Source organism: Lithobates pipiens, unplaced genomic scaffold (assembly GCF_037356315.1).
Source record: "Lithobates pipiens isolate NorthernLeopardFrog02 unplaced genomic scaffold, aLitPip1_a1.2 Scaffold_19, whole genome shotgun sequence".
In the NCBI taxonomy this organism is placed as follows: Eukaryota; Metazoa; Chordata; class Amphibia; order Anura; family Ranidae; genus Lithobates; species Lithobates pipiens.
In genome coordinates, this window is record NW_027507764.1 from 371,008,474 (window position 1) to 371,021,170 (window position 12,697).

Genomic DNA, 12,697 nt, shown 5'->3' on the forward strand with positions numbered 1-12,697 from the left:
ATGCCTATTTTCAAGGTTCAGGTGCAGAGACACCTGGGCCTCTTATTGTTTGTGGCATTGTGCCAATTTATTATCAGCTGAAGTGCTCACCCCCGAATGAAACACTGAATCGTCCGCAAACAGTGAATGATGAAAGTGAGGCTTCCAACTTGTTAGCTAGTAAGGATGAGCTCAGGCATGTTCACAACTAGCACATGCAGAGCCCGCCAGGAAGTCGGCACCGCACAGCGCTAATCACAGGCACTGAGACATTTTCCCGATGCGTGGCTGCAGAGATCGGGAAATGTCTCACTGCCTGTGATTGGCGCTGTGCAGTACAACTTTCCGGCGGGCTCTGCACGTGCTAGTTGAGAACAGGAGGTTTTTCACCTTAATGCATAGAATGCATTAAGGTGAAAAACCTTGAGGGTTTACAACCCCTTTAATAATACTACATACATCCAAGATAGAAATAAGTATTATCAGCAAGGGGCCAACAATAGTCCTGGTTGAATTGTTCACAAATACCTGATATATATTTACAGTATAAATAGTTATTAACCCCTTGACCTCCAGAAGATTTTACCCCCTTCATGACCACAGCTATTTTTGCTATTCAGCATTGCGCTACTTTAACTGGCAATTGCCACGGTCACGCACATTTTTCACACAAAGAGAACTTTCTTTTGGTATTATTTGATCGTTACTGGGTTTTGTTTTAATTTTTTGCGAAATAAAGGAAAAAAAAAAGAGAATTGTAAGATAAACAAATATTGTTTTATATTCTGCTATAAAACATATACAAAAAAAAAATTGAATAAATCAAACTTCTTCATGAATTTTGGCCAAAATATATTTTGCTACATGTCTATGGTTAAAAAAAAAAAAAAAATCCCTATAAGTGTATATTATTTGGTTTGTGTGAAAGTTATAGCGTCTGGTATAGATACTGGATTTTTTATTTTTTTTGTACACTAGTAATGGCGGGAATCAGCGACTTAGGCCCCTTTCACACATGCAGACAGTATGTCCGTATTTCATCCGTCCGTTTGCGGATGAAATACGGACATACATGCATCCCTATGGGATAGCGGCAGACACCCTCTATTGTCTGCCTCCGCAATTGTCCGATTCTGCGGACGGAGGAAAATCCTATTTTTCTATCCATCTGCAGAGCGGATCAGATGAACACAGACAGATGGTCCGTGCTCATCTGATCCCCCATAAAGGAGAACGGAGAGCTGACAGGGCGGTCGCTGCACAGTTTGCCGGGACCGCCCTGTCCGCTGCCGGCTCAGCAGGGACAACGGAGCGATCCCTGCTGAGCGAGCGGATCATCATGGGGCGGATCATTACTGATCCGTCCCGTGTGAAAAGGGCCTTATAGTGGGACTGTGATAGTATGTACAAGCAAGGCCAAGGATAAATCCAAGGGAAAAAAACAAGCTTAATGTACCGACCAGCCCACAGACAACCAAGTAAATCTGTCTAACAGTATGCATTAAAAGTAGGGGTTTAGTCTGCACACATTTACAAATGCATGCGTAAGCCACAGAGTCTTGTCAAGCACCCTGGTATCTGTGGTACCTAAGTATCCCCACAGTGGAGGCACATGGATTCTGATGGTTGGTGAAAGCAGGTGGACCCACCCCTTCTTAAGGGTACAGGGGAACACTAAACACCCAGCATATAGCACAATGGCTGAAAAGGTGTCAGTGCGTTGCCTCACCATAAAACACGACAGTGATACAAAAAGGGTACGCCACTTGCCCCCATCTATAGCTAGCTATCACAGCAAGAAGTATTGGAAGGCTAACAGGTACAAACAAGGCCAAGGATAAATTTATAAAACTTGTAAGTGTCCCCACAGTGGACACTTGTTTATTGTGCGTTGTTTTTAACTGTTGTTGGCTGCATATGACAGGCACAAGTGGCTGCATTTGATGGGCACAAGTGGTTGCATTTGATGGGGGGCTACAGCTCTGTTTTTTCTCGAAAACACACACACACACACACACACACACACACACACACACACACACACACACACACACACACACACACACACACACACACACACACACACACACACACACACACACACACACACACACACACACACACACACACACACACACACACACCCCTCTTCTCCAGAGCAGGCTAGGGGCATGTTAGGGGTGGGGCTGATGATGTAATTTAGCAATTCGCACAGCCTCCGCCCACCCGAGTCTATCATTTTTTTTCTTTACTGAAACTAGCGTCTGCGCAGTATAGCCGCACGATCAGCTGTTTCAGGACGTAGCCACACCAAAAGTGACGCGGTTGAGGTTTTGTGTGGGTCAAGCTTTTTTTTTTACAACACCGGAACAGACCCCTAGTGGGCTTCACATGCCCACAGTGAAGATGAAAGCGCTCAGTGATGCAGAAAACAAACATGAGTGAATAAAAAAAACAAGAATTAAACGGCAATTTTATTAATCACACACGCATTAAAGTATGTAATCTGCAGAGCAGCAGAACGGGTGAAAAAAAAAATAAAAATCTGGGGGGAACTCCGCTTTAAGACCCCTTTCACACTGGGGTGCTTTGCAGGCGCTGCCGCGCTAAAAATAGCACCTGCAAAGCGCCCTGAAAGAGCCGCTTCCGTGTCTCCAATGTGAAAGCCCCGGGGCTTTCACACTGGTGCGGTGCACTGGCAGGATGCTAAAAAAAGTCCTGCAAGCTGCATCTTTGAAGCGATGTTATACATCACTCCTGCCCATTGAAATCAATGGGCAGCACGGCTATACCGCCAGCATAGCGCTACTTTGTGGTGGTTTTAACCCTTTCTTGGCCACTAGCGAGCGCTTTTACCCCCCCCCCGCTAGCGCTGGGAAATTGACGGTAAAATGCCACTAAAAATTGTGGCGTTTTACCGCTAGCGCACCCACCGCCCCAGTGTGAAAGGGGCCTAAGGATAACAAGTGTGAATAAAATAAAACGAATGCAGCCACCACATCTAAAGACCAGTAAACTGCTGAGCTATCATTTTTTGTTCTTACTTAGATCATAGTAATCCATGCATTGGAAGTGTATCTATTGCCAAAACCTTTTTTTTCGCTTTGGATGAAGCTTAGAAAGGTTCTAGTTATCCATGTGTCCTGAGGGGAGATTCATCCTCCTATATTTGTAGTGGTGGGACGCTTTTGCTTTACAATCTATATTGCACAGCAGACACGACACAAAAATGTTCGGTGGACTCCGCCAAAATGGCTCCTGCAGGGAGACCGATGGAACTAGGGGGAGTGCGCGCTCTAGTGGCTGGATGTAGTGACTGATGAGAAGTGTGCGCGCGCGGTCCCGGTTGTATAACCCATGTGGAATCTAAGTCCCATGATGGTGTAAAGTTAGGAGTACAGAGTGGTAGAAGGGTCATTGTGAAGTCAGGTGTGAGTGTCCCCGGTACCCCATGGATGTAGCCGGGGCCCTTGTCAGGCTTGTATCAGCCGGCTGCAGGAGACATGTGAGCTGTATAGTGAGACCGAGCAGGACTTCCACCACCAGCTCCGGGAACTTCCTGCTTGGCCAAGGACTTCATCCAAGGTGTCACCGTGTACAGGAGAGGAGAGCTGATCACATCTATAATGGTGAGCTCCACTATACTGAATGGCAGGCGACACTTCACCAACACCAAATCCTGACGCTGGGGACACAGCCACACTACATCATTGTTCTAGCTGATAGTAACCTTGCCTGGGAGGACTGCTTCACACCTCCAAATCCAAAGTGTGGATTTCCATGCAAATTTTAAGTAGGGTTTAGACACTGGTGGGAAGATTACCAAAGATTGGCGTATATGGCCAATATATAGTATACTGCAGTATATAGCACTGCAGTATGCACAGTGCATTGAATAAATAAAAGTACATATGTCACCAGCGCACCTTCGTTGTCATAAATAAAATCCACTTTCGTTAACATGTAAACAGCATGTCAGAACCTCTGAGGGTCCCTTCATCATGTCACTTTTGTCTCATGAGGGGACCCAAAGAGGTTCCCAACTAAGGATGAGCTCCGGCGTGTTTCCACACTCCACGTGCAGATCCCTCCAGGAAGTCGACGCATCGCTGCACTAATCACAGACAGTGAGACGTTGGCCCGATGCACGGGTGCTGAGATCGGGCAATGTCTCACACTGCCTGTGACTAGCACAGAGCTGCGCCGACTTCCTGTTGGGATCTGCACGTGGAACATGCAAACACGCCGGAGCTCATCCCTATTCCCAACCATGCTGATCATACTACAAAGAATAGTGAAGTGCTAAATATCACAATTAGTACAGCTCATCCAATAAATCAATACATGAAAGATGTAGTTGTTGGAAAGGAAAGATCATTAAAAGTTCATATAGTAATCAGGATTCCAAAAAGGGACAATGTGCATCAATGAAGACTTAAAATTTGTGCCAGAAGAAGTGTGACCTCCACCATAAGACGCTCTTTGCCGCTCACCTTAGTAATAGCCCCCCCTGAGTCAACAAAGGGTCAAAAAGGCTTTCTATTCCATTAAAGCGGAGTTCCACCCAAAAATGGAACTTCCGCTTTAAGGGAAGGTGACCCCCTGACATGCCACATTTAGCATGTCATTTTTTTTTTTTTTTTTTTGGGGGCGGGGGGCGGAAACCCTCTTTTCAGAGGGTTCCAGCTCCCACTACCAGGGCGCCGGAAGTAAGTTTACTTCTCCTCCCCCCCCCCCCCTTCTCGGCAGTCATCTGGGACATGCCACAGGTAGGGATGAGCTCTGGCATGCTCGCATGGACCACGTGCAGAGCCAGCCAGGAAATCGGTGCAGTGCTGCGCTAATCACAGGCAGTGAGACATTGTCCGATTTCTGCAGCCACGCAGGCAATGTCTCACTGTCTGTGATTAGCGCTGCGCCGCCGACTTCCTGGCGGGCTTAGTATGTGGTCCATGCAAACACGCCGGAGCTCATCCCTAGTCACAGGTCCCAGATGATTGCCTGGCCAGTCACAGTGTGCAGTGCGTGCCCAGCCACAGCCGGGCGGCCACAGTGACCATGTCGGCGCCGCAGAGAGGAGGGGGAGACAAGCGGGCTTCATTCCCCCGCATCGCTGGACCCTGGGACAGGTAAGTGTCCGATTATTAAAGCGGATCTGCACACAAATAATTTTTTTATTTTTTAACTTTCAAATTAATAGTATAATAACCTTCTACTTACTTTTAATGTGGCTTTCCGGTATTCATGTCACTTTTAATCTCAAATCACCAGTTTTAAAAATCTTGTATAGCGATTTTCATTTTGCTTGTGGGCATTTGAAGCCCACAAGAAATCTCTTCCTCGTTGCACTACATTGGAAGTGCCAGCATTCTTTGCTGGTTCCCGCGCATGCTCAGTGGTGAGCGGCTCAACACAAATGTTGCCATCACAACGGGCGGCGTATTCGGAAGTTCCCGTCCCCACTGTGATGTGGTCCGTGAAATCACGCAATATTTTGCGTCGGCTCTACCGCACTGACTCCTGGGATGAATAACACCAGATCCCAGGAGACAGTGCGGCAATCCCAGGAAATGATGCGGATCCCCGCCCACAGCCGCAGAGACAGGAGAATATGGACAAATACAGGGCCACCGATTGCACGGTACGATTAAAAAAAAGTCCATAGAGCACTATTTGGAGGATTTAAAAGGCAGTGACATCAACTTTTAAAAGTGAGTGCAGAACCGCTTTAAAAGTCAGCAGCTGCAGTATTTGTAGCTGCTGATTTTTTTTTTTTTTAAGTCGAAAATCCGCTTTAATTCACGCTGATCATATGCTTAGACAAATTTTGTTTAGGAAGACAGTGTGCTGGTGATAGATTGTCTTCTGCATTTTCATGGCGCCATCCATTTGTTGCTCCAGCACCCCCTGTATGGCCAAATTCTGGTTTTGTTGTGTGATGGGGATATCTTCGTGAAATAAAAAATGTTGCATGATAGTGGTGCCCTGTCCATCCATACACCTCCTCTCCCTCCTGCATTGCTGCTACTTGCTGGCTGTCCATATAAGTCATCCTCTCCCTTGTGTATTGCTGCTCTTTGCTATCCATCCATCAATACACATCCTTCTTTCCCTTCTGTATTGTTCTCCTCACTTTCCGACCGTAAACATCCTCCTCTCTCTTCTGTATTGCTGCTCTTTGTTGTCCATCCATACACATCCTCCTTTCTCTCTTGTAGTGCTGTTCCTCACTGTCCATACCCATCCTCCTCTCTCTCCTGTAGTGCTGTTCCTCACTGCCCATCCATACACATCCTCTTCTCCCTCCTGCAGTGCTGTGCCTCACTGTCCATCCATACACATCCTCCTTTCTCTCATGTAGTGCCGTTCCTTGCTTTCCATATATACACTCTCCCTCCTGCATTTCTGCTCTTTCTTGCCCATCCATATACATCCTCCTCTCTCTCCTGTAGTGCTGTTCTCCACTGTCCATCCATACACACCCACTTCTCCCTCCTGCAGTGCTGTGCCTCACTGTCCATCCATACACATCCTCCTTTCTCTCATGTAGTGCTGCTCCTCGCTTTCCAGCTATACACTCTCCGTCCTGCATTTCTGCTCTTTCTTGCCCATCCATACACATCCTCTTCTCTCTCCTGTAGTGCGGTTCCACGCTGTCTGTCCAAACACACATTCCTTTCACTCGATGTCTCAAAAATAATACATATACAAGTATATTAAAGGATATTTAAAGGGTTGTGTAAAAAAAAAAAAACGTACCTCCTCTTTGCAGTTGGTTTTGCACAGAGTGGCCCTGATCCTCCTCTTCTGTGGTCCCTCAGCGGTGCTCCTGGCTCCTCTTCTTGAGTGCCCCTTTGGAAAGCCACACTCCCTCGGTTAAGTCATGCAGGCACACTCCTGTGTCCTGCTGCTGCATCGATTGACATAGAGACCAGGACTTGGCCCCGGCTCCCGCAACACTGGATTTGATTGACAGCAGGTGGGAGCCAATGGCTGCTATCAATCTATCCAATCAGGATCCGAGACATCTTCTGGAGCTCGTTTGCTCGTCCCCGTCGCTGGAAAGATCGGGTTAACGTAAGTGAAAGGCGGGGCTGCTGCATCACAGGAGGTTGTTCACCTTAAAGCTTAGAATGCATTAAGGGGAAAAACCTAGAGGGTTTACAACCCCTTTAAATCCATCCAATAAAAGGAATCAACACTAGTAATTATTGAAGCGTTTCAGCCTCTCAAGTAGGCCTTAGTCCCAATAAAATTACAACATGAAAGCAGGTTTTAAAACCAATAATTACAGGCAGTGGCATCGCTAGGGGGTGGCTAATTGGGCTAGAGCCCCGAATCTGGGGCCCAAAGCCCCGAGTCCAGGGCTGGCCCTACCGTGAGAGTGTTGTGGGCTGCCTGAAAAAGCACTGTCCTGCACAGCCACTAGGAGTGTTGAAATTAATCGTAACATCAATGCATCGTGATTTGACCACCCACGATGCAGCACCGATTCTAAGACCTGATGACGTCACCCGCACGCCGCTCTATGCGTTGCCTCCGAGTGACGCTGACGTCACCCCCAGCTGCCCGTTGTTGAGCTTGGTGTGGCGAGACACGTGGATCGAGTGTCCCTACGAGTCAACCTCTCTGTCTAAAGGGCTCTGATTACGGGGGGCAGTGATAAAAGTTACAATGGGAGGAGCAAATGTCCTTATCACTAATAGGCAAGGCTGATAGGCTGTGTCACGTGCTGTGCACTCTTGGTCAGGGTGAATATCATGGAGGAAGATGGACGGGGTTTGCTGTGTTTGTCTTGCTATGTCTGCTTACTGCTGCCACCACGGATGATACCGGTGAGGATCGATGTCTACATGGGAGGTGGAAGGTCTGTGCCACTTTTGACCCAAAAGGGGGGCACAAAACAAGTTCTGAGCCTCTTCTGTTTACTTTGTGATCTCTTCTCCCCCTGCCCCAGCCCAGTGCTAGTCACCCCTACACTCACTGGACACACTGGACACTTCTGTTACTCTGTTCCCTCTGGTTACACTCCATGTTCCTGATCTGCATCCCCCCCCCCCCCATATATTGTGATCATTACTTATACATTTGATTGATTGCAATTTGATTGATCTCCCTAGTGATCACAAACATGCAATGTGTTATTGATGGAAATACTGAATGATGTAACAATACAATATCATAACATTAATTATGGTTTATGTATGCCATTTGTCTATTGTCTTATTGATTGATTCACATCACAACTTCATTGATTTGAAATTGATACCCTTTTTTGTATGATTTATGTTTTTTCTCATCACTACCCCACACATGCAACCATGCATTGCATGTGTGGGGTAGTAATGAGCAAAAACCATAAATCACAAAAAAAAATAAAAGTTTTAATGAAGTTGTGATGTGAATCAGTTGCTAAGACAATAAGACATACATAAACCATAATTAATAAAATGGCATACATCATCTCCTGTATCATGCCCACAGTCTCTGTCCATCTCCTGTATCATGCCCACAGTCTCTGCCCATGTCCTGTAGCATGTCCGCAGTCTCTGACCCTCTCTCTAGCATCATGTCCGCAGTCTCTGACCCTCTCTCTAGCATCATGTCCGCAGTCTCTGACCCTCTCTCTAGCATCATGTCCGCAGTCTCTGACCCTCTCTTGTAGTATTTTGGGGTCAGTCTGGAGCTCCTATTTAAGTTGTCTGCTGTGTTTACGCTTTGCTACATGGGAGGTAGTGTTGTCTTTTTTTTTTTTTTTTAAGAACATATCAAATAAAACAAATGTAGTTCTGACTGCTTGAATTTTTTAGATGAAAACCCTGCGCAGTAATCCTGATGCATTGTGATGCATCGCAGAATCAAATTGAATCGTGGGCAGGATAATTGTAATCGAATCGTGAGTCCTGTGAAGATGGGCACCCCTAACAGCCATGGCACTCTGTCTGCACTCCTTTATAACACTGCTGCAGAAAACGAACTGGAAACATTCCACATGTCATCACTAATGTTGCTCTCTTTTCATTTACAGGTTGCCGGTATACACACTCCGAGACACCTCAAGCCACATTAGCCAGTGTTGCACCAGTATTTTCTGTGGTAAGCTAAAACCCAGAGCCACTGTAACCATCAGCTGATCACAGCAAAGCCAGTGCTGATAAAGGTTCAGTATGCAGGCCTTATGCACTGTAACCTCTGATATACCATGTGGAAAGGGATAATTTTCTCCATGTGCGGACCTGCATTTTTCTGCACTTGAAAAGCGCAGGTCTCCACAATGTGATACAGAAAATAATTGCTTTCTACAATGGGGAAAATAATTATTTGATCCCCTGCAGATTTTGTAAGTTTGTCCAGTTACAAAGAAATTGCAGGTCTATACATTTTATCATAGGTGTATTTTAAATAATAGGGACAGAATATCAACACAAAATCCAGAAAAACGCGATACAAAGGTTATAATTTGAGTTGCAGTTCAGTAATTAAAATAAGTATTTGATCCCCTACCAACCAGCAATAGACTTTATGTCCCACAGACTTTATGCTTGCATTTTGATCTACAGTATGTGCTCATGTGGTACACAGATTAGTTCTGTCAATTTTAAGAAGGTGGTCCTAACGACAAGCAGTTTTTTTTTTTTTTTTTTTTGTAAAAGCCAGTGGCGTGTGAAACACACCCAAAAAGCTCCACCCGGTGCACACACATAAAGAGTGAAACACAAAACGTGCAATGGGTGTTACCCTGTCCTCCACTAGGAAGGACCTTACCCCGGGGCATTAGGCTCCAGACGGGGACTGAGGTACTCGCATGGGACCATCTGGCTGAGACCAGACAGTCCCCCTTTCTCTGGAAGGTCTGCCGAAACAGACCCGCCCAAGTACTTGGCGGGGCTCCCCCGAAGGGAGACCCCATGAGAGAAGGCAAACCAAACCAAAAGGCCATGTCCACCTCCTCCTAAGACTTTCAGGGTTGGCCCAAGGACCCACACCCTACTCATCACACTGTAACAAAACGTGTAACACATCAAACAAAAAAGGTGACAAACACGGGGAATAAATAAAAGAAAGTGGGGAGAAGGAAGTTGGAGAGAGTGAAAAGTGACCATTGTGCAATACAATGGCCGGCCCTCCGGCCAGGAATAAAAAATTCCTCTGGTCCTGGCCAAAAGGCTCGGCCCTAGAGGCAGGTGCGAAAAACGTGTGTCGTGGTGAAGTGACCATGGTGCCTCAACTCAAAGTGATCTTCATCACAGTGAATATACAGCACCCCTGAACTGCCACTTCAGGGGCACATTCACCACTGGCTTTTCATCACAAACCTGGCCGACCGCCCAGACTCAATGCAGCCCCACCCCAGACAGGAAGGTATCAGAGCATCATGAGCACCATATGGGGAGGTAAATTGGCAAACTCTCTAAAACAGGGATCCTCAAACTACGGCCCTCCAGCTGTTGCGAAACTACACATCCCATGAGGCATTGTAAAACTCTGACATTCACAGACATGACTAGGCATGATGGGAATTGTAGTTCCTGAACAACTGGAGGGCCATAGTTTGAAGACCCATGCTCTAAAAGGTCCCAGTGATTATAATTATATATATATATATATATATAGATATAATTATATTCGGCAGTACCGGCCAATTTCCCTCAATAACACTGAAAAGTGGCAGGCTTTCCAAACCGAAAAACTGCAAGGGGCAGAAGCCCCCCTTTCCCACCAGGAGGCGTGGAGCTTCTGGAAGCTTGGAGAGAGCACTCTTCGCTATACTCTCCCATCGCTCCCATAACCCCTTCCTAATTATATTCGAGAAGTACTAGCCAAAATCCTCAGCCCCTCCTAATGGAGGGGGCGGCTTTCCTTCTCGCAAAAACTGGCAGGTCCAGGGTTGCACCAAATGTAGGCCAGAAGGCCAAGGACCCGACCCTTCAGCCGGACCCAGTGGTTCTCCATCCCCATCAGAAGGCTTCCCTTTCAGCTACGAACCGCTCCAGGTCACCTTTACGCCAGCAGGTTTTGCATAGCAACCTCCACCCCTGATCCACCTCGCCGTAGAGCTGGGACGGAAGCAAGCGCCACCTCCTGGCAACTGATGAGAACAGATACTACACTTGATCTTAGCCAAAAGGCCGACAAGTAGTTATGTATACAAAAGAGAAGAAGTACAAGACAAAAGGACAAGATTGTAGACCTGCACAAGGCTGGAATGGGCTACAAGACCATCAGCAAGAAGCTTAGTGAGAAGAAGACAACTGTGGGAGCAATTATTCGCAAATTGAAGAAATACAAAATAATCATCAATCGAGCCTCATGGGATAAAGATGATCATGAGAAAAGTCAGGGATCAGCCCATCAGGAGCTTATGAATGATCTCAATGCAGTTGGCACCACAGTCCCCAAACAAACAATTTGTACCACAATACCCTGCTATGGATTGAAATCCTGCAGCGCCCGCAAGGTCCCCCTCCTCCTCAAGAAGGCACATGTACAGGCCTGTCTGAAGTTTGCCAATGAACATAATTCAGAGAACAATTGGGAGAAAGTGCTGTGGTTAGATGAGACCAAAATTGAGATAGTTGGCATTGCCATTTTTTGGAGGAAGAAAATGCTGACAATAACCCTAAGAACACCATCAAGCATGGAGGTGGAAACATTATGCCAGTGATGGCGAACCTTGGCACCCCAGATGTTTTGCAACTACATTTCTCATGATGCTCATGCACTCTGGAGTGTAGTTAAGCATCATGGGAAATGTAGTTTCAAAACATCTGGGGTGCCAAGGTTCGCCATCACTGCATTATGCTCTGGGGCTATTTCTCAGCTAAAGGTACATGCCAACTTTGCTGCATTAAGGGGTCAATAGACGGGGCCATATACTGTAAAATCTTGGAAGAGAACTTTCTTCCCTCAGCCAGAACACAGACGATAGGTCATGGATGGGTCTTCCAGCATGACAATGACCCAAAACATATCGTCAAGGAAACAAAGCAGTGGCTCAAGGAGAAGCACATTAAGGTCGTGGGGTGGCCTAGCCAGTCTTCATACCTTTTTAATACCTTAAACCTATCAAAAATTTAAGGAGGGAGCTGAAACTTTGCGTTGCCAAGCTACAGCCAAGAAACTTTAAGTATTTAGAAAAAGATCTGTAAAGAAGAGTGGACTAAAATCCCTCCTTAGATGTGTGTAAACCTACCTCTGTGTTTGCCAACAGGAGTTTCTCCAAAAAGTACAAAGTCATGTTTTGCTTGGGAATCAAATACCCTCTTTCCCCGAAAATAAGCTCTACTCCGAAAATAAGACCTAGTGTTATTTTCGGGGATGGCTGCAATATAAGCCCTAGTTAAAGTCGTTGTAAAAACACGTAATCTGTTCTGTACAAAGATTATATAATGTGCAGTGTGTTTCCTTTTGTAAATTTTTTAAAATTTGTGGAAAATACGTTATTTACAGCGCAGCTGGGTGCTCCCGTGACCTGCCGGAGATCTTCTCTTCTCGGCTGACGTCAGCAACCCCTCCCTCTGCAGTGCTCGGAGTGGTAAAAAGTAGAGCTCTAGCGGGTCACCTGAACACCCAGTGGTGCTGTAAATAAGGTATTTTCCACAATAAAGTTACAAAAGGAGACACACTGTACATTATATAATCTTTTTACTGAACAGATTACATAATTTTACTAGGAATTTAACCAAGGTGTATTTTTGGGACTACAGAATGTCATAAT

The 12,697-nt window shown here is 46.1% G+C and overlaps 1 protein-coding gene across 1 annotated transcript in view; it reads left to right on the top strand.

Annotated features, from left to right (window-relative positions):
* The first annotated feature begins 3,298 nt into the window (after positions 1–3,298).
* MRS2 (magnesium transporter MRS2) overlaps positions 3,299–12,697 on the top strand; it is a 55,877-nt gene continuing 46,478 nt past the window's right edge. The window contains exons 1-2 of the mRNA XM_077492276.1: positions 3,299–3,608; positions 9,008–9,075. Of these exons, the coding sequence (XP_077348402.1) occupies positions 3,431–3,608; positions 9,008–9,075 (246 nt within the window). The 5' untranslated portion in view covers positions 3,299–3,430. The remainder of the gene's footprint in view (positions 3,609–9,007; positions 9,076–12,697) is intronic.